This window comes from Panthera leo, chromosome A3, assembly GCF_018350215.1.
Source record: "Panthera leo isolate Ple1 chromosome A3, P.leo_Ple1_pat1.1, whole genome shotgun sequence".
In the NCBI taxonomy this organism is placed as follows: domain Eukaryota; kingdom Metazoa; phylum Chordata; class Mammalia; order Carnivora; family Felidae; genus Panthera; species Panthera leo.
In genome coordinates this window covers 69,495,059-69,517,451 of record NC_056681.1, presented here as the reverse complement: position 1 = coordinate 69,517,451, position 22,393 = coordinate 69,495,059, and the positions used below count along the sequence as shown (strand labels likewise).

General features: G+C 37.4%; 1 protein-coding gene across 19 annotated transcripts in view; it reads left to right on the top strand.

Annotated features, from left to right (window-relative positions):
• The window catches only part of NRXN1 (neurexin 1), a 1,135,337-nt gene that overhangs the window by 422,336 nt on the left and 690,608 nt on the right, over positions 1 to 22,393 (top strand). For 7 of the 19 annotated variants that reach the window (XM_042932241.1, XM_042932240.1, XM_042932243.1 and 4 more), the window contains 3 exons: positions 4,942 to 5,243; positions 7,354 to 7,377; positions 8,427 to 8,588. In XM_042932241.1, the coding sequence (XP_042788175.1) occupies positions 4,942 to 5,243; positions 7,354 to 7,377; positions 8,427 to 8,588 (488 nt within the window). Of the gene's footprint in view, positions 1 to 4,941; positions 5,244 to 7,353; positions 7,399 to 8,426; positions 8,589 to 22,393 lie in introns of all 19 variants that reach the window. The other 12 variants (XM_042932252.1, XM_042932251.1, XM_042932249.1 and 9 more) reach the window with 2 other exon arrangements.

The following is a 22,393-nucleotide window of genomic DNA, read 5'->3' as shown; positions in this document are numbered from 1 at the left end:
ACTATATAAGCATAGGTTTATTTCCGGGTTCTTTATCCTGTTCTAATGATCTGTATGTCTACTTTTGTGCTAGTGCCATAGTGTTTTGATTATTACAGCTTAGTAGTATATCTTTGAAATCTGAGATTGTGTTTCCTCCAGCTTTGCTCTTCTTTCTCAAGGTTGCTTTGACTATTTGCGGTCTTTTATGGGTCCATATAAATTTTAATATTACTTGTTTTAGTTCTGTGAAAAATGTTGTTGGTATTTGATTTCTTTTTTATATTTACCCGTTAGCACATATTGGAAATGCACAAGTTATTTGGGACTTGTATTGTAAAATGGAAATAGACCCATTCTTTGCATGCTCAATAGGAAAATATAAATAATTATTTACTATATTGCTTCTTATTTGCTTATGCCAGCACAAAACTTAATGTCAAAGACTATCTAGTAGCAGACAGAGTTGGAGGAAATACTCCTCTTGTGTTATAGAAAAATAGAATGATTTATGTGTTTTTATATTTATAAAGAATATATACATATTCTTTCATGAAAAACAGCATAGCAAAAATATTTTTCCTGCTTAGATTCAAGTCTCATTTATGGCTTTTTGAGGTAATGATACATTCTACAGTGAGTTTTTCCAATGCTTATATGGTTGCCTTTAATGCAAATTTGAATTATCTAAATTTGAAATTAAACAATACAAAAAATTATGTTTTCATTTTTAGGTAATAGAAACATCCTGGTGTTAAATGTCATCAACACTCATATAACTTCAAAGCTTGCCATTTAATGAATTGCAGACTCTGTTTACTACTTTTCCCCCTTGGGTCTGTCACATTATCTGGCAAATGAATCCTTTGTTAAGATGCATTTTGAATTATGCCAATTTGAAATGACATTAGGTCACTTGGATAAAATGCTAGTCTTTTAACTAAACCAAAACTCCTTACACCCAGAAACTTTGTTATTTTGTTATTTGGTTATTTAGTTATTTAAGGGTAGTCAGAGGCTGAGTTCTAGTCCTGCTTTTGTTCCTGGTACATTTTCTGAACTTGATAGTCATTTAAACTGTATGGGTCTCACTTTTTTTTTCTCTGAGTTTTTATTTAAATTCCAGCTAGTTAACATACAGTGTAATATTAGATTCAGGTATGCAATTTAGTGATTCATCACTTACATATAACACCCAGTGCTCATCACAAATGCCCTTCTTAATGCCCATCACCCATTTAGCCCATGTCCCACCGAGTTCCCTTCCAATAACCCTCAGTTTGTTCTCTATAGTTAAGAGTCTTTTTCTTGGCTCACTTTCTTAATAATGTACATCAAAAGGTTGGGCCAGAGGAGGGTCTTTAAAACTCCCGTGGCTCAGAGACTTATTCTGAGTGTTCAGGGGGGACGAAAATTCTGCAAATATCATCTTCAGATAAATTAATCTCACTATATATAATGTATGTATATGTATGTGAACCATAATTCATGTGACTACTATTATAAAACTATCATAACAATGAGCAGAAAAAATTAATTGAAAGCAAGTGGGGTATATTATTCCTATTCAGTACAGTAACCATTTTCTGAGGACTGAGACCTTTACACTGTGAGAAATTCCCATGGGATTATGTAATGCCAAGTAGTACTTACTGAATTCAGTCAGTTTTCGTCTTATCTGCCTTCTCAGCAGCAGTAAGAATTACGTTATATCCATGGCTTTTCCAAACCTGGAATTTTTCTCTTTTATTTTCATTTTTTTTGTCAATCTCAAGGTTATGACATGGTATTTTAATATAATTTGGCATTTGCCTTTCCCAGAAGACTTACAGGATTGAGCATCTTTTCATTCATTCTGTGAAATTACTGTGCTTTTCTTTTGCCCATTTTCCCATTGTTTGTCTTGTTTCTTATTGATTTATCAGAGTGCTTTGCATACCCTGGATTGTAGTCCTTTTTAAAATAATATGGCATGAAAATATTTTGTCACAATTTTTATTTATATTATTTCTGTCTTTATGATATTATTGATGAACAGGTGTTCCTAATTTTAATGTGGTTGAATGTATTGATATTTTATTAGTGCTTTTTGTGCCTATTTAATAGGTCATTCCATAATTGAGTATCTTACTTTCTTATTTTACAAAAATTTTACAGATTTGCCTCAGTAACTTATATCCTTAATGCATAGAGAATTGATTCTTGTAAATGATGTAGAGATACAATTTCACTTTATTCATATAGATAACCAGCACCATTTATTAACTAATCTATACTTTGCTTATTTAATGGCAATGCCTTACTTGATATAGACCATTTTCATATATGCTTAAGACTATTTTTAGTTTCAGTATTTTTATTCCTCCTTTTTTTATTTAAAAAATTTTTTTAATGTTTTTATTTATTTTTGAGACAGAGAGAGACACAGCATGAGCAGGGGAGGGGCAGAGAGAGAGGGAGACACAGAATCAGAAGCAGGTTCCAGGCTGTGAGCTGTCAGCACAGAGCCCGACGCGGGGCCCGAACTCACGGACTGTGAGATCAGGACCTGAGCCAAAGTCAGATGCCCAACTGACTGAGCCACCCAGGCGCGCCTTAATTCCTCCTTTTTTATTTATCCTAATGTCCTATCTTTATTACCATAATTTTGTAATAAATGTCCACCTTTACATAAGAAAGTTCCTTCATCTTTCTCTGGCATAGCTTGGCTATTTTGGGCTCTTTGTTTTTCCCATAGAACTTGTAGAATCATCTATTCACATTCATTTAAAAATTTCATATTTTTAATGGAATTTCATCAAATCTATAGATCTGTTTTTATATGTTTAAAAGACTTACTGTCCCAGTACACAGAACCCTGAAATACCTTATTAAATCCAAAATTTCTCTGAAGATTATTTTGGTCTTTCAATTCATACAATAATATTTGCTAATATGAGTTTTTCGCTTATAGTCTTCATAATGCTTATATATTTTTCCTATCTTCCTACATTATTTAGGACTTCAAGTACAGTATGTTGATAGTAGGCATCCTTATTCTGACCTTAAAGATAATATTCTAGATTTCCCAATGAAGTTGACATGTGCTATTTGTTTTAGATTGTTTATCACATTTATTACATTAGACAGACAAGAAGGAAGGCATCTGCCATTCCTCATGCCTACCAACTTTGCTAGATGTCTATACATGCATTATCTCATTTTATCCTGCAAGACTGGCATAACTGACCATTTTCAGAATCTGAGACTTGGAAAGATGCATAACTGCCCTTCCAGTGCAGTTAGCAAGTAGCCAAGCCAGGATCTAATTTCATATTTTGACCTACTCCCCCCCCCACCCCCGCTTCAGTATATCAGAAATATTTAGTTGTGCTAACTCCCAGTATCAAGCTACTTGCCATAGTGAACTGACCAGGGATGTAGACACCCGGACTGTAAACTTTCAGAGATAGGAATCCTGTCAGCTTTGGCCACTCCATTATCCCCAAGGACTAGGACTGGGCTTAACACTTGGGAGGTGCTCAGCCAATATTTTGAGTGTATGAATGGGAGGGGACCTCTAGCATGGCTTGCATTGTCCTTGCTATGGTTCTGCCTCAGAATGTGATGGGTTTGACTTGACCACTAGTTGTCACTAATAACTTACTAGTAGGCAGTGACTATTCTTCAAGGGCTCACACTCCCTTGTGAAAATCCCTAGGTGCTTACTTGTTAGGTGCTTACTTAGTGCCATGCCTTTCCGACCTGTAGCCACTTGTGGCACTGTCTGCATCCGAAGAGTCGGGTCATCAGGCTTTGGTGAGCTGAAACCTTGATTTGAGCTCTGATGCAAGGATGTGAGCTATTTCACTGTCAGATGAATTAGCTCTGAGGTAAAAACCTATTGCCAAGGGTAAGCCCCTTTTTGATATGAACCCTCCAGTAGACAGGGTAGAGACGCTATATTACCAACATAACAGATTAGATTTGCCAGTACCACTTATAATTCTGTGTTTATAGTTTATCAGAAGCTGATTCCAGACCATATTGTGTCATTTTTCTTGGCGCAATACCATCACTGCCTAGGAAGTCGAGGAAGCTTTGGCTTACACTCTTCCTTTGGGCAAACTCACTCAACCAGTGAAAGAAGACTGATTTTTCCAAATACCCACTTTTTGGGTTGATCTGTCTGACATCTTGCGGGATCCACATTGTTACTTGTAAAAATGGTAGAGACAGATATAAAGAAAATGTTAAGACTTCATTTACATGCTATTCCCATGTTGATGTGCTGGAAATTTTACCAGTGTCATAAAAGCCAGCCCTACCATCTGCTTGGTGAGATCAGGGAATGAATCAACAATCCAGCAGACTCCATTAAACTCCATCCAGGGAGGAAAAAAAAAAAAAAAAAGAATGCACATGCTCTGGAGGAGATGTATTTACTCCCAGACCAAATTCTATTTTTTTCTTTGCTCTCCCCTTACCAGATAATTTGTCATGGTTCCTCAGGGATGAAAATATTTGGCTCTTCACTGAGAAGATCTTTGAATATAAATGTCTCACTGAAAATTAAAATAACGCCGCAGTTGGATGGCGAGAATGTTGCAAACACATTGGAACCCATTGTTGCCAGCAGAGTAGAACCATCCAATATGCATTTATGGTACCTGATTCATGCCCTGAAGATATCACAGAGCTACTTTCTCTGATCAGAGCTCTTGCAGTGATACTTAAAAATTAATTGAATTTTCAAGAATGTCAGCTTTAGCTATTCCAGTTGATGGCCCAATAGCTTAAGAGGCTTATTAAAAATATACTGCCACCTACAGTACCATTTGACTCTGTTTGACAGGGCTCTTGTCATGAATGTTAATTAGATAGAGTTAATTTGGGGGCTGATTGATTTTGTTTGTGTTAAGGTCTGCTGATTTACATAGTATATTTCTTTACTTATGCATGTGTATATTTGTTTTCCTCTAGGAAAAGAAGAATATATTGCCACTTTCAAGGGATCTGAATACTTCTGCTACGACTTGTCTCAAAACCCCATCCAAAGCAGCAGCGATGAAATAACTCTGTCCTTTAAAACTCTTCAGAGGAATGGACTGATGCTTCACACCGGGAAATCGGCTGATTATGTCAATCTTGCCCTGAAAAATGGAGCTGTTTCTCTGGTCATTAATTTGGGATCAGGGGCCTTTGAAGCACTAGTGGAGCCCGTGAATGGAAAGTTTAATGATAATGCCTGGCATGATGTGAAAGTCACCAGGAATCTGCGTCAGGTAACAGCGCAGTGGATAAGAGAGTTACTGGCTTTGTTTCTCACTATACAGCTGTGTGTGTGGTACTTGAAAATCCTAACAACATGATGCAGGGCTCCTCAGAGTCGCTTACAAATTAGCTTTTTCTTCTTCTGAGATGAATCTTCCTGCCATACTTGAGCAGGGGCATATCTAGAAAGTTCTGGGGGCCCAAAGGCTATTTTAATACAGCGACATGTGACAATTGCCCAGATCGCTGCAAGGATATCCCTGCGACCTGCCCTTCCTGTGATGTGTGTGATTTTGTTGGTTTTTTTAATTTTTTTTGTTTGATTTTAAATTATAGTTTTCATGGTGATCATTTGGAAGCATGCACATTGGGGTCATTAAATCACAGTTCCTTTTTTGTAGTAAAAAAAAAAAAATAGTGTGTTTGTGATTTGGGATTGTATCAATCCCTACTCCCTCCCCACCTCCACCTCTGACATGGGGACATGAAAAGCCCCTCAAGGGGAAAAATGACTTTGGGGGCCTATACATCTCCTGAAGATTCTGTTTATGAAGGTATTTTTTTTTAATTTTTTTAGCACAGATACTTTAAATCCCAAATGGCTCCGGAGAGACCATTTCATCTTCTAGGTGCCCATTTCTGTTTGGTTGTATTTAAAAAAAAAAAAAATTCTTTCAAGAGTCTATATACTAGTAAAATATCAATTCTTTAGTAAATCTGTGGGTCCACATATACTGTATGTTTTTAACTGAGGCATCTTATTACAGTATATCTATCTGTATACACAGATGAAAGTAAATAGATTGTCCTTTTATATTGAACATTATAAGTTTGGGTTATTATTTGAAATTTTATATTACAATGTGTCATTTTGTTAAGTGTTGACAGTGACTAATTTTTCTGCAGTACGTGCTGATCTCAAACTAATATCCTTAACATATTTGTTGTTTCTCTGAACAGTTGGAGAATGACCGGATTGTCTCTGGTTTTCCTTTACTAAAACAGCCCTCTCTTTCTGAGCTGTTAACCATCTAACATTTTCTTTCCCGCTTCTGAAAGGCTTAAACTATCCAAACTAGAGAGGCAAAAAAAAAAAAAAAAAAAAAAAGGCATTTTAGGAGTGCAGACTTAGTTTAGCTAAGGCAGACAAGTAAAACTGAAGGATTCTTGAGACCCTCAAAGACCTTTCAGAGGCCTTCTTGGCATGGGAAGGGCCCTGCATGCTTCACACCTGCCCTGGGAGTTAGTCGCCCACCCTCAGTGCAGCTATAGACCAAAGATTTCCTATAAGTCTGTCTCTTTGGTTTTCCTTTTTTTTATTTTTTCTCTCAGATTCTCACCAAGAGACCGGAGGCTCATTTGAGAGAAGCGCAGAAGGAAGGGTGGGGCTTGAGGAGCCCACTTTCTAGATTTGCCTTTGCTCAGGTTACAAACCAAACTGTGAATTGGTAGCTCAAAGGAAACTGGTTATACAGCTGGGGTGCATGTGTGGCAGGACAGATTAAAAACAAATCCATTCTACTCATTCTATGTGTCAGGATCTTTGCTTTGTTTCATTGCAGTAAACTGTGACCCTAAAGTCCATCAATATGACCGAAGGAAGTTTTGGAGTTGAGGAGGAGTCCTTGTATGCTGTAAAATTGAGTAGCAGGGCAATGCCAACCGATTCCTATGAATTTGCTGGGGCTGGGTGGGCCAGGGTGGGGGGAGGGATCACTTATGGGCATAAGGCGGCAGTGGTCAGCTGATGAGCTTTAGGCCTTTGAATCCCTTTTAGACTTTTTAAATGACCTTCAGATGTACTCAGGGAGACAAAGGGAACGTTTCCATGTGTCTGTTTCTATCTAGTAGCAAGTTACGAACAATGCTGGCAGGAAAAATATTACCTCTGTGGGAGGCCTATTTGTTAGTCTGCTTTTTTCTTGTAAAATTTTTTTGCCCTTTTTCTATGTTACTAACATGCTTAATAACTAACATGTCATTCATGGAATGTTTCATTCTACTAACCGTTACCTGAATCAAAAAATGTACTAACATGGTAGAGACCATCATATTTTTTAAGTAACGATCGTTATTCTGTTCACAGTTTTTAATTTCCTTTCTCCCCCCTTCTCCACAAAGCACTCAGGCATTGGACACGCTATGGTAAACAAACTACATTGTTCGGTAGATATCATTCTAATTGTTTCTTATTTTGGGTTTGCCGTGTGTTTTCTTTCTTTCTTTTAACTGTAGACATCATTAACAAAAGAGGAACTGCGGTTGGTACTCTTCTGCTTACTTTGACCTCCTTCTTTTCATCTGTTGTTGACCTTCTTATTTTTTACCTGTTCCTGTCAACTTCTGTTTTCCAACTCACCTGTAGGGGCATCGTTAACGTTTCGAACGTTTTGCATCCAGCTGTGGTTAACACGGGATAAGACAAAATGGTGGCTGGCCCGAGTGACCGCAAGCTCAGCCAGTCTCTAACCATTCATGATGCATGGCATGCCCACCTGATTTGGGAATGTTGGAGATGCCACACCCACTCATCTTTACGTCATCACAAAGCAGTTGTTTTTTTTGTTTTTGTTTTTTTTTTCCTTTGGTTCTCCCTGTTTTCTTTCTTTTCCTTTCTGAACTGTACTGTCCCTCCTGCATGTGCACATCAGCGTGTGCTGCTTCCACTGGTTGTTTTGCCTTTCCTCCCCTTTGGCATGGATTTAGGCACTTGCATGCTGAACAACTGCTGCTCAATAGTGCAAATAGTGACGTTGCTGGAAATAGCTTGCGCCTTTTATGTTAACAAGGTGCACGTTGTGATTAGTGAATAACAGACGACTAAACTTTACTAATATGTACACCAGCAAAACTAACCTAGGAAGCATTTTACTAACACCATTTTTGTGTCTGCTAAATAACTTTTGAGTTGCAGTAGGGATGATGCTGACACTAGTCCAATAATCAGTTAACTCTCTAACTAGTTTAGATCTCTTAGGGCTAGTTGAATAGAATCCAAGAATAAACTTCAAACAGACATGAAAATGGGTTCCGCCATAGGTCTGAAAATAAAAACCAAACAAACAGAAAAAAAAAAAAAAGCAAAAACAAAATGAAAAAAATAAAACAAAACAAAACACAAAACAGGCATATCCCAGGATTACAGTATCTAGGTCTGAGTATAGCGTGTCCTTTCCCTGTGCTTTGTTATCTAGGTGACAATATCAGTGGATGGGATTCTTACCACAACGGGCTACACGCAAGAAGATTATACCATGCTGGGGTCTGATGACTTTTTCTATGTTGGAGGCAGTCCCAGCACAGCAGACCTTCCAGGGTCACCAGTCAGTAACAACTTTATGGGCTGTCTCAAAGAGGTAAATATCATTGTCACTGGAATCATTTCTAATCCATGATGCCATCATTTCAGATCCGGACTGAAAGCACCTTTGCTGAAGACCCAGTGTTTGAGGAGTCAAATGGCACAACCTTAAATTCAGTATTCTACTGTTGTTTATGTAGGACTGGGGGAGGGAGGCAGCTCAGAGAACATTATGAAGGAATTAAGTTCCTCTTCTTTAGTAGTCTGTAAGTCACAATTAAGATCTGCATGGGTAGTTGTGTATTAGCTATACAAGGAAGCCAAGCACAAAAAAATATTGGGTCTAGAGTGAAGTTAAATGCCTTGCTCATTTTTACTTAAATGTCTATGTGTTATTTATACAGTGGTGACTTGGAAAAAAATTAAAAATTCAGCTACAAGAGAGGCTGCATAAAACAAAAACAAATGAGTCTGTATGATGAGATGATTTTGTTCTTATGTTTTAAATGTGTTCTAAAGAAGTAAAGCTATTTCATTTGTTATCTGATAAGCATACTTGATATTTACCTGAGCCAAACTATCAGACTAAAAGATATCAGTAATTTCATCCCTCATTCTCAGCTGCCCTTATCTATTATAACTCTTGATAGAATTGGAACTTGGCGGGGTACAGGGAGAGAAAGATCGGGAAGTCTTTGAATTTCAACTTATATTAATATTTTTTCCATACAAGCTGCCTGTTTTCAATCAGATACAACCCAGTTTCTTTTGGCTGCTAGAATCAGAGACTTCTGTTGCATTTTATGGCTGCAGTTTAATGGTATAGAGCTCCAAATGTAAAGTTGAATAACTTTGAATTTATGAATGATTTGCCATGGGTGCTATTTCTAAGCAGTTATATACTTTGGTTTATTCTAAGGAAAATATTCTAATCATATAAACTCGATTCAGATAAACATCAGTGAAAAACGGCCACTGCTTAAGTTATCCTTGCCTCTCTTCCATTTATGAATATATACTGGTTTGCCCAGTATGTGGATGTATATAGAAGAATCTTAAGAGGGATTTGAAAATGCTAGTCTTAACAAATATAAGGAGGTGCAGTTTTCTGAAAAGTTGAATTTAACCATACTTTGTGGTGAGAGGGATTGATTTCCTCCCAGAGAATAACTTTTACCCTTAATAAATATGTAGCATGACCCAGGACTTTGCTAAATTCTGTGGGCATAATAAAATAATTATTATTTTCATTATTAATAATAGTACTGGCATATTCTGAACTCTTATTTTGTGTTTGCTGCTCTCCTAAGAGTTTCACAGGGATTTCCACAGTACAAGTAGTAATTTTATTATCTGCATTTTTCAGAGAAGGTATCAGGTTTTGGAGCAGGTAAGTTTCTTGAGCAAGTCTCACAGCTAACAAGTATTAAAGCCTAGAGCTTAATCAAAGAAATCTGATTTCAGACTCTGTTGTGTTCTTAACCACCTAATACGGTGTCCCAAAAGAAATGTCTGTTGGGGTCCCTGCCATAGGAGACTGTGCAAACCCTTGAGTCTCTTACAAACAGAAACAGCTTTTGTAAATATATAATAGACTGTGATGAGGGACTAAATTGTGCGGCAGAGTTATGCCCTTTGGAGTCCAAGAGAATGAAATAATTAAGAGATCTAGTAGACAAGGAAGATACACAAAAGAGTAAGAATGTGAGAGTCTTGATGGATGACTGTTTGGTATAGACAGGGAATGGAGAATATGTTCCAGACTGGGGAGAAACATGGTAAAAAAAATAATAACTACATTTCATGATAAGATGCCTCAAATCCCTTTATGGTTAAGAGGACTGTGAAAGGGGTGCACAGAAGCACACCCCCACCCACCCCATTTCCTCACTGTTACTATGAACAGGCCAACCTAGAGTCAGTCCATAGGCTCTGCTTTATCTATGGAAAGTCAGTCCTGCTGTGGACTAGAAAAAGGAAAGGAGATCTAAGGGGATCTAAGCTTGAATGTAGCTAAAGAGCTCTTTGGGGTATTCAGTAAAAAACGTGAGGTTTTCTGTAGTGAACACTCAGGTTTAGCTGAGCCTCGTTGTCTTCTGACAGTTCAGCGTGGCAGGACAACTTTCTGAGTGTAGGAAGCTGCAATGGATTGCTGTGATCTGAAATTATAGTTTCAGATTAAACTGTACTTCAGATTAATGTCTGTAATGTTTAAATGTTAATGAGTAGTAGATACACTTTAGAACTCATCTATTTTTAATTGGTTTTTCAATCACAAAAATCACGATAGCAAAAATAAGCCAAGTAGTCTTCCATATGACATTTAATTAGCCCCTCCTGAGTCCATGCAATGCAGGTTCACTCATGTCATTATCTCTACAGGTTTTGGATTGATATCATTCCTCCTTATTGATTGGGTACCTCCCATGTCTCTCACTTCCACAACCTGGGGGATGTGTATGGAGCAAGTGCTGCCAGTTTGTTTTTGTTTTTGTTTTGTTTTTGATATGTTATCTCTTTCCTTCATTTCCTCCTGACATACTAGAGATACTAGAGGGTAGAAGGGTATAGGCATCATCAGCCTGTAAATGACAACATACTTTACTTGGAGGGCTTTTGGATGGGTCATAGTTTCCATCCATGTCTGAATTACTATTTAGAATGCCCTGCTCTTCCTACTTCTGAGATGAAATTGTGACCAATTGTCATAGATTTGGAGTTAAATCACCTCATTTCAGGTAAATGAACTTTGTAGAGTTACTAAAAAGAGAGAAACTGCCCATGTTCATTCTCACCACATGTGATAACAGTAAGCCCATGTAAACCTTCCTTAAGTTTCCATAAGCATTCTGCCCTGGAGCATGTGGCGCATAAAATTCTTTTTTCAATCTGTTGTGCAACCCTTTGAAGATGACTAATCCTGGGGCATATACTAGTAACACCATGTCTGAAGTCATAGAAGAAATTTTGGAGGGTTAGAATAAGAAAGATCCTGGAAATCATTCTCCAAGTCCAGTCTTTTTATTTTGGAAATGGAGAAACAGACCTAGAGTAGTCACCTGACCTACCCAAGAGCAATGAAGGGGTAACAGGAGTAGAACACAAAGTACTGTCAGATAAAAGAGAATATCTGAATGGCTGACTCTGTTTTATTGCAAACAGTGATCTCAAGACAAAAAGATGGCCTGCCATCCTCACTAATTCACACCTTCGCTCTTTAAAGTGGAAAAAAAAAAAAAAAAAGACATTACTCAACATGATGAAACAACCCATAATCTAATGTTCATTCAAAGCAGTTAGGGCTTTCCCTGTATGGCATTTGAAATGAGACTAAGCTTGCATGTAAGACAACCAAGCCTCAGTAAGAAAAGTGTTGTTATACTTTAGTGACAATCAAATTTCAAACTGAAGTAAAATTAGCTTAACATAATTTGGCAAAACCTAACCTTAGTTTGTTGAGAGAGAGAGAGGGAGAAACCTTGAATGGCCAGGAATTTATAATAAGACAATCAAAGTATTTTTAAAAAATATTTAAATTTTCATCATAAGTAAATAAAAATGTCTTTAAAGAAATGTTTGAGCTCAGTGAAAATTACTTTCAGGGATATAAATTTGAGAATAAAGTACAAAATTGTAAGTAATAAATTACCATTATATAGCCCACATCTATGGGATTCCTAGAGGGTGATAGGTCTTTAAAAATATGCTTTGTAATCTGACTTACAAGAGCAATGCTAACTGTGCTTTGGCAGAAACATTTGTTTATATCTTTTGCATTTTTTATAACACTGAGTAAAGCTGAATTATATGTTGCTTAAGAATTGGTGCTCACTTGGGGCACCTGGGTGGCTCAGTCGGTTAACCATCCAGCTTCGGCCCAGGTCATGATCTCGCGGTCTGTGAGTTCAAGCCCCGCATTGGGCTCTGTGCTGACAGCTGAGAGCCTGGAGCCTGCTTCAGATTCTGTGTCTCCCTCTCTCTCTCTGACCCTCCCCCGTTCATGCTCTGTCTCTCTCTGTCTCAAAAATAAATAAACGTTTAAAAAATTAAAAAAAAAAAAAGAATTGGTGATCACTTTAAGTTAAATTTAATTTTTCTAGCAAGCCATATTTGAGTGATTGCTACAATAGGAGAGGAAATTGGAGGAGCCTACAGAAAGGTAAATCACAGCATCAGAGTGGGATTCTTGCAGTCTATCTGAAGACACCTACAGTCCTGTCCATTCACATTAAACTACTTGGAAAACTATTTTTCTGTATAAACATATCCCAGTTGATTCCTAAGGTGCTCATTAGAGAATTTTTTTTAATCTTCAAAGATAGATGAAAATCTCACTAATCCTTGTTTCTATCCCAATGTTTTGACCATGAAGGCTTCTGTAGTAAATGACTTACAAGGAAGGATCATGCCACTCCCTCATTAATCTTGCCTGGGAATCTACCCCTGCTATTATGCATTTCTTAGTCTCTTTGTACCTCCAAAAATGCTTTGAAACACCTATTTCCCTCCTGCAGTGAAGATTATTTAACAGAGTTTGTTGGTAGGGAAATGAAAGTGAAGAGGGAGGAAAGATAGAATTGTCTTCAATAAAACAACTTAGAATCTTTTATTTGAAGTTTGTTTTTAGCCATATGTACCTGCTGGAAGTTTTCCAATCAGTTTGAGTGGAGATGCTACCTATGCGAGACAATTTAGAATGTCACCACTAAGTGACTTGGGATAAGCCTAAAGAAGGATTCTAGAAAAAAAAAATTGGAGAAATGCTAGGGGGAATTAAATCCCTACTGAAAGTTTCATCAAACTAATTAGATCAGCTCAGCCTTTAATTACACTGAGAAGCTTTTAGCGCTAAAAATTTGGAAGATGTTATGTGGTGGATGAGATTCAGAAAATAGCCTCTTATGTAAGCATCCCCCCCCCCCCCCCCCGTTAAAAAAATAGTTGATTCCTCCACATAATCAGCATGGTCCTCTCTGCCGTTCACAGTGCCAGCCCTGAAATTCCTATGGGTGCCAGCGTCAGCACTGGGAAAGAGGTACTATGTATCCTTTGTGTAAATACCTCTTATTTCCTACCTTTCTTCTTTTGGACAACAGAGACGTTTAGACAGTTGTGAAAGTTTCTGAATTTAAACCCTTGTGGTAGAAGTAGCTCATCAAATGTGTGTCCTCAGGTGTCCTTCTGTTCTTAGTTCCCTCTTTGCTCAGGGAAGAATGGAGTGCCTGTCAGTTACATGTAAGAACAAAGATCCATGGCAGAATTTGCTTTTAAGTTATCTTAACAAGTTTGAAAGAGAAGGCTTTGTGACCTCTTGTAGAAATTTGACCTAGCAGGAATGTGGAGAGTAAAGAGGTCTTCACTCGTGTCTGCAAATCATGCAACTTGGGAAGAGGAAGGACGTCTTGAGTTGGGAGGACCTATTCATATGAGCTCCAAAGTCATGATTCAACACATTTCTCCCCAGGTTTTCATTTCCTCCCAGGTCCCTGATACCTGTACCTATGTTCTGCCTTTGCTCTCTTGCTGTGCTGTCACAGTCTGTGCCTTGGTAGGTAGCATTTTACGGTTTACACTGCCCTCTCCCCATGCCTCATTCACTCTCTCAGGAAGGGAACTGCGTTTTGCATCCCCTTATCACTTCTTCCTAGACATTTTCCATTCAGATCTGAATATATTTTACTCACTGTATTATTATATAACTGGGGATAATACCACCTTAATTATATTTGGTAAAATGTCCTCATTTGAACTAATTACTTAAAATTAGGTTTTGCTAATGATCTCAAAATAATTGACTGCAAAAAAAAAATAGAGAGGGATTCCTATTCCTAACACTAGGACTCACCAATTTGCTGGGGGCTGACTTTCTAGAGGCAGTGTCTTGGCTTAGTGACTCACAAGAGAGCTTGGTTTAGTCCAACAGGAAAGGAGGCAGATTGGGCTGCAGGGTTCTGGTCAGACGTTCTTGTCTAGAAAGAAAACAAGTTTTCTCCATCAGATTTAGACAGCAGAAGATGGCAATTTACAAGAAAATGAGATAGAATTTTGGGAATGTCAAAGAATTTGACAAAATCTTACGTGCCATAAACCTGATTTATTACATGCCCTGCCTAATTTCTTCCAGATATTGGAAATACTGAAATGTTTTTAACTCTTCTGCTGTAACAAAGTGTCAGCACTAAAATGCAAACAGGTCAATTACCATGGCCTCATTTCATTTGCAGGACAGCAGACCACAACTTTCTTTAAGTCAGAAAATCCCTTGTTCCTTTTAATGATGTCTTTCCAAGCACCCATGTGAGGTAATAGTAATAGTGATAATGATAATAATAATAATATCCCCATTATGCCAATGAGGACTCTTGAGATCTTGAGATCTCAGCAGAACACATGCCTCTGGTAGGGTTGGACGTGGCCCTGATACTCCATCTGTAAGTTGAGTTCTTTCGCTGGTTAGATTGCATTGCCTGGATGAGACCATCCAAATAAATTCCAGTGATACAAACTCTGTGGTACCTAATTGTGTCTAGGGTTGGACTAGGCACTCTACATAGGGACATTAAAAGTCAGAGCTATGACTGAAAGGATAAGGTAGTTGATATATTCCAAAGTAGTAATAATAAGGTGTTAATCATTCTTTACTTGTCATATTGTATCTACAACATTTGGTGAGTTACCCAATAGGCTTGTGCTGGGAGCATCAGCAACCAAGCAAAAGTAATTTACTTTAAAAAAATAAATGAAACTGTGTGAAATAATTTGATATTTAGTATTTCAAGCAAAGCAGCAAGAGAATCATGGAAGAAAAATAAAATTTCTGTGTATATATGTGGATTTAGGGTATTTTATATTCAGTACTTCTTGTATTATTAAATTCCATAATGGGGTGCACTATCATTTTTTTTTTTCAGTGCTTTGAATGTTCAAAGATAACACTCTGAGCATGACAATAGTTGCACATAAGTATTATCCCTACCTGGCAGAGGACATGGAGACAGGAGAACTTAGGTAACTGACCCAGGAGAAAACAGTAACTAAGCAGCAGAGCCAAGATCTGAACAATCTGACCATGGAATCCTTGACTTTAACTGCTGTTCTATGTTGCTTCCTCTACTCATCATGTAATCGCTCTTCTCTTTTCTTGTTCTCAGTATTTTTATTAAAGTAAAATTAGACAAAATGAACTTTGTAGGTACCTTGAGGGGAAAGAAAAAACACAACAATGCAGTCCAGATTGCTGTGTTGTTGAAGAAGAGTGTGTCAAAGGGGGAGGGGAAGGAGCAGGAAAAATTTCTTGGGTGCCCAGTTATACATGAACCTCCAGTGGGATTATATCTCCCACTGTTTTAACTGGTACTGAGATGATTGATACCTTCGTGAGCCTCTTCTTTCCTCTAGCAGCCTGCATACCTTTCTTCTCTGAGGGTGTAAATAATAATGCTTGTCATAAATTTCCGTACTTTGTCGCCAACCATATGAACAGAGATACACAGAAAACACATTTGTAAGTACTTTGTAGACTTCTCTGAAGTATTGGCCTCCTCCATTGCTAAGAGTCAGTTTCCCTCTGTACGTTGTAGCCTTGGGGACAAGAGAGATAAGCAAATGGGGCAGAAGCTAGGCATTTTGCCATCGACACTCTTCGAGACTGGGTTCAGGGAGTCCCATCTGCTCAGTCCCCAAGGAAGTGGAACTCAGCTCTTTAGTTTACAAAGCATCTGGTGAGTCCTTGTCTGGAATTTAGCTTTTTGGACATAGCAGCCTCCCTTCCAGGGGACCCACAGACTTTTATTTCCCATCATTTTTGGCAGATGCTCCCATAGCCTGGAACTGTATCAGCAGTTGGCATAATGGATTGTAGTGCTTTCAGATATCAAGCTAGCATAGCATGGTTTGGTCGGGGGTTCAATGACATTTTAATTTGGAGAACTTGATACAATTTATAGACAATAGCATTTTCCGGCCAAGCAGAAAGCAGTAATGAATAATGTCTAAGACTGAACATTTCCTCCTAATTTCAGCACCCACTAGAGTATCTTGTTTAAATTGTTCCATTTGCTTATACATTAACACTTGCATGTGTCCATTCAATGAATCAACAATAATCAATACCCACTATGTGCCAGGCTCAGTACTAGACCCTGGGGACACATAGAATAATATGACAATGCACTTAGGAATCTGAAAGGCAAGCCCAACAAAGAAATAGGTGATTACTAATTCTTTAAGTAAGGTATGAAAAAGTGCTCTAGAAATACAGCAGAAGCTGTGATTAATTCTGCCAGAGGAAATCAGTAATGCTTCAGAGAGCAGGTGACAAAGTAATCTACTTTATCCCTTCCACCTCTCTTTGCTCAGCTCTATAATGGGCTTGCTATTATAAGGGATTGAAGCACAATTAATTTGTTCTACTCTCAGAATTGGAAAATAATACAAAAGATAAAATGACATAGAAGATTAGAAAAACACATTAGAAAGAAAAAGAAAAGTAAAACCTCCATATAAATGCAAGTTTGTACTTTACCAAGTTTGAAACATATTTTGAAAATCTGAAATCCATCCAAAACAAAGTGAATATTTTGGATTTCATATTAATTTATATTATGAAATGATATAATCTAATACTTTACTTCTTTGGATCAAGTGCTGTTTGGAAGAAAAATATTCCTGTACACAGTAATTAGTCTTTTTCAAGAGAATTGTCATACATTTGGAATAAATTAATTACTTTAAAATGAAAATAAGTCTGCTACCATTCAGACGCATGTGGTTTTAAATAATAGGAAAATTAGATTTTTGTCTTCATTGAGTAACTATTCTGTGCACAGAGACATTGGTTTCGTTTCACGTATATTATATGACTGTGCTATATAGCAGCTCTGTACAAAGTACCAGAATATAAGATAATTAGGTTGATGCAGGTCATCTACTCAAAGTCTGAATAAGTGAATTGTCTTTCAAATATGTATATTTTTCTGAGCTTAAGTTTGTAAATAAAATGAAATGAGGATAACAGTAAGCAGTTATAGATTAGTATTATATTAAATTAGTTAAGATGAATGGCTTTGGGGGTGCTTGCATGGCCCAGTTGGTTAAGCATCCAAGTCTTGATTTTGGTTCAGGTCGTGATCTCAGTTTGTGAGTTTGAGCCCCACATTGGGCTCTGTGCTGGCAGCATGGGGCCTTTGGGATTTTTCTCTCTTCCTCTTTCTCTGCCACTCCCCTGCTTCAGCTCTCTCTCTCTCTCTCTCTCTCAAAATAAATAAATAAACGTTAAAAAAAAAAAAAAAGATGAATGGCTTTGGAATCAGACAGACCTGAGTTCAAATCCTGACTCTCCCTGAACTCAGTTGCTGTATAATCTGAGAAAAATTATTTAATGTTTCAGTGCTTCAATTTTTTTCTCCCTAAAGAATTAAGTGAAACTATGCAATTGCAGCACTTAGCATAGCTTCTGGTATACTGTAATATTTCAAAAATAGTATTAGCTACAGTTATATTGCAGATAGGACATACAACCTATATATGCTTCATGGACAGACCCATGACCTATGTAGTCACCCAGGGTCCGACATATAGTCTTGGTTGAAAATCTTACTGTTGCCCTGTTAAAGACTGAGAACAAACTGAGGGTTGATGGGGGGTGGGAGGGAGGGCAGGGTGGGAGGGAGGGCAGGGTGGGTGATGGGTATTGAGGAGGGCACCTTTTGGGATGAGCACTGGGTGTTGTATGGAAACCAATTTGACAGTAAATTTCATATATTAAAAAAAAAAAAAAAAAAAAAATTCTAAATTAGAAAATCTTACTGTTGCCATCTTGAGATTCTTAATAACTTTTGAACAAGGAGCCCCTATTTTCATGTTGCCCCAGACCCTACAAGGTACTAGGATTCTCCTGATTGCAGATGAGTTTATGAGATTTGACACACATTATCTCATTTTAAAGGGTATTTCATTTAACTATCCTAACAGCTTTGTAAAGAAATTGAATTAACTTGGAGATCACAAGTTATTTTTTAACATTATCGAGGCCACATCACTAATGCATAAAATAATTCAGGAGAAAAACCTGTTTATTGATTCTCAGCTCAGTGTGCTTTCCTCTTTATTTCTCGTAAGTTATAAAATATCCATCTTCCAATGCATCAGAAATTAGTAAAGATAATTGAGAAACTCAGATTTTTTAGAAAAACATGGATATCTTACTAAGTGGGGATAGTCACTTAATGTTTATAGTTCAAATACTTTTTTTTTCATTTTAAGGATATTATCATCATCAGGTTTCAGTTAAAATTACTTTTCAAAAACTATTGCTGTATCCCCCACCTGTACACAAAGCAGAGCCTCATGGGGGAGATTTAAATGTTTGAAAGAGTAAATTAACATTTTCTTCCCCAGTGTCCCCGGGCTAAAAGATATGGTCACCCAAGATTGAAATCAATCCTTCACTAACGTTACCTGTAGTTATTATTTAATAATTGTTTGACTGATTATGTATTAATCAGTACATTTATATAAAAGTACATAGAATTTATGTAGAACCCTTTCTAAACAGTAGCATGCAACTAAAAGCTATAGTTTTTAGGTAGTTTAAAGGGAAATAAAGCTCACCAACCACTGTTAGCCCACTTAGGGATTTACTACCTAAGGTGTGGCCTGTGAACCAGCAGCATCAACATCACCTGGGTGCTTGTTAGATGAAAAACCTCATGCTCCTCCCCAGATCTACTAAATCAGAATCTACAGTTTAATAAGATCCCCAGGTGGTTTCCTATGCAAATTAAAGGTCAGAGCACCTCAGCTGCCATATTTTATTGACACTGTTGACTGTAAGATGCACAATTATGTTAAAATCACTAAGCGCTGCCAATTCACCTAGGCTAGGATGCATCTCGACTACACCTCAGATGTAGATTTTAGAGATGTTAAAATATAAAACAGTGTACAACCTAGTAGCTCAGGAGTGACTCTGAGGCTCACAGCCAGAGCCTCAGCATCTGAAAGTGCCCTGTCCCCCTGGCTCGGTTCCCGCCACGGAGCTGCTGTATGGGCTCAGCCCTCTTTTCTGAGATGTACATCAGGATCTTCTCATCCAATTACACTGAAGGCAGATAAGCCACCAGGACACAGACAGGGCCAGTCCCCCAACAATCCAAATTTAGGGGTGAATATAGTCTTGGGGATGAGTTATACTTACCATCTAAGCAATAAGCTTTTACTTCTGCAATAGTTGGCACTACGCCCATGACCGTTAAAGTAAATTTCCTGCGTGTTTTAATAACAATTTTAAACTAGGTCTCTTAACCTTTATTTCATTTTTAGAGTACTGCTTTCATAGCAGAATTTTTTCCCTTGCCAGAATGCTGAAAATTACTGTGTGAAGGTTTACTTGGGTTAATTATCATTTTTTGCATGGCAATATTCTTATGCTGAATTCCATATATACTTTTTTACTTTTTTAAGCCATGGTTTATATAGGATTAGTTTACCTTACCACAATTTGCTAACTTAAACAGATTTCTATGTATTTATTTACATTTTAACAACTTTGTAATATAATGGGTATGCCCTAAAAGAAGTAAACTCTTCCTTGGGTATAAATTAGACAGTTAGGGATTCAAGGCATTAAAGAACCATTTGGAGAAACGTTACTTCTGCAGCATGAATTTTATTAAGAGCCCCCTAGAGGCAGCTAAGCAGTATGGCGCCTTTCTAAACTGATCATTAAATGAGGAGATGCCTTTAACTGACAGAAATGGGGAAACCATTAATCTCAAGAAGATTGGTCAGGGTCCACTTATGCGATACTTATAAAAAGACAGCTCTGTCCACAAGGTGGCTGCAGACTTTTTAATAGAAGAAGGAGGTATCACAGACCCCCTGAAAATTTCTTTAGGACACCAAAATTTTATGGCATTTTGCATATTTCCCTACTATTTTCTCCTAAACCCAATTTACAATTGGGAGCCATTTGTTCTTGAAAATATATTCAAAGTAAATTTCTTTGCCTTTATTAGATATAAAAGAACAGTGAAAATATCACCACTTACCCCTACCCCCAACTTCCACCCACGGAAATGCAGCCTTTTTTCACTTCATGTAACTTTACTTGCATGTTTAACAAACTTGTTATTTTTTTGTCTTTGAAACACACATAACACACGAAGCAATTAAATTTGAAGTGAGAAACCCAGAAATGTAGTTTAGGTAATAGGACAGATTTTAAAAAAATTTTAATGTTTATTTTTGAGAGGGAGGGGGGAAGGCACAGAGAGAAAGGGAGACAGAGATTTCAAAGCAGGCTCTGCTGTCAGTGCAAAGCCCAACCTGAGGCTCCAACCAACAAACCGTGAGATCATGACCTGAGCCGAAATCAAGCTTCAGATGCTCAACTAACTGAGCCACCCAGGTGCCCCAATAGGACAGATTTTTACATTCATATGAGTTTTTCTTTAAGTAGTACTTATGATCCTTGAGTAACAACTCTTCCAAATTTGTTCATTTACTCATCAAGTTCTCACTGAGTGCCAACTGTGTCCCAAACACTGAGTAGATGCTGGGTTTATAAATATGATTTGCATTGCCTTGGCTAGATTCTGAAAGCACATAACCATAAAGATGAATTCCAGTGCTTTTCATTAAAAATAGGTATTAAAAGACCATCATAAAATGAACCTGTGCTAGATACTAAGTGAGGATAGAAAAAGAGTAAAACATGGGACCAGAGAAGCAAACACATAATTATTATTATAAGTATTATTATAATATATTATAACATTATAATACAATGTTATATACATATATACATATATATGTATATATATATATACATATATATGTGTGTATATATATATATACATATATATGTATATATATATATATATATGATATCATAAGTTTTATTCTCCTTCTCTCCTTTTCCCCCTGGGTTTATCTCTGTCATAGCACCTATTGCTACTATAATTGACCAGTGTTTGATCACCTAGTGTTTCTCAAGAACATTAAGCCTTGATGCCCTAAAACATTTATTGTGTATAATAGTGCTAGTTATGCATCATCCTTGAGAGAATTCAGAAAACAGTTATTTTGTTCTGTGGTTCAGATGAAGATTCTGACTGAAAAAAAGCTGGGGGGTGAGTTTCTTGGCAGCAGGAACTGTGATTTTTATGTCTTTGGTGCTAGAACCTGGAGCATGATTGTTGCTCCATAACCCTTGAGTGGATTCATTGTAGTTACACTCAAGTGAGGTAAGTTCTGTAACAAAGGTTTGTGCTACATTCTAAGTTAACAGTGTTTGAAAAGTGGATGAGAAATGGCAAGAAAAAAGGTTTCTCATGGAGATAATATTTGAATTTGGCCTTGAAAGGAAAGCAATGTATCTCCAAGTGAATAGGATGCAAGATGCAAGTTGATACAGAGGACAAGTTGGAGAAAGGCCACAGTTATAAAAAGAACACATACCGTGTTTTGTTTTGTTTTATTTTGTTTTTATTAATTTTTTTAAATTTATTTTTGAGAGAGAGAGAGAGGGAGGGAGAGTGTCAGCGGAGGAGAGGGAGGGGCAGAGAGAAGGGGGGATAGAGGATCTGAAGCACGGTCTACACTGACAGCAGTGAGCCCGTTGTGGGGCTCAAACTCATGAATCATGAGATCATGACTTGAGCTGAAGTCGGAGCCTCAACCGACTGAGCCACCCAGGGGCCCTGCATACCATGTTTGAGGGAAGTCAGGGGTCAGTGTGGCTAGGGCAAGGATGCATGGAAGAGAGGCAAACAATGATGCTGGATAAAAATTGGAAGAGATGATGTTGAACATGGAGAAAATTATGAGAGGTATGACTGCTACAGTGGTTGAAAGTTC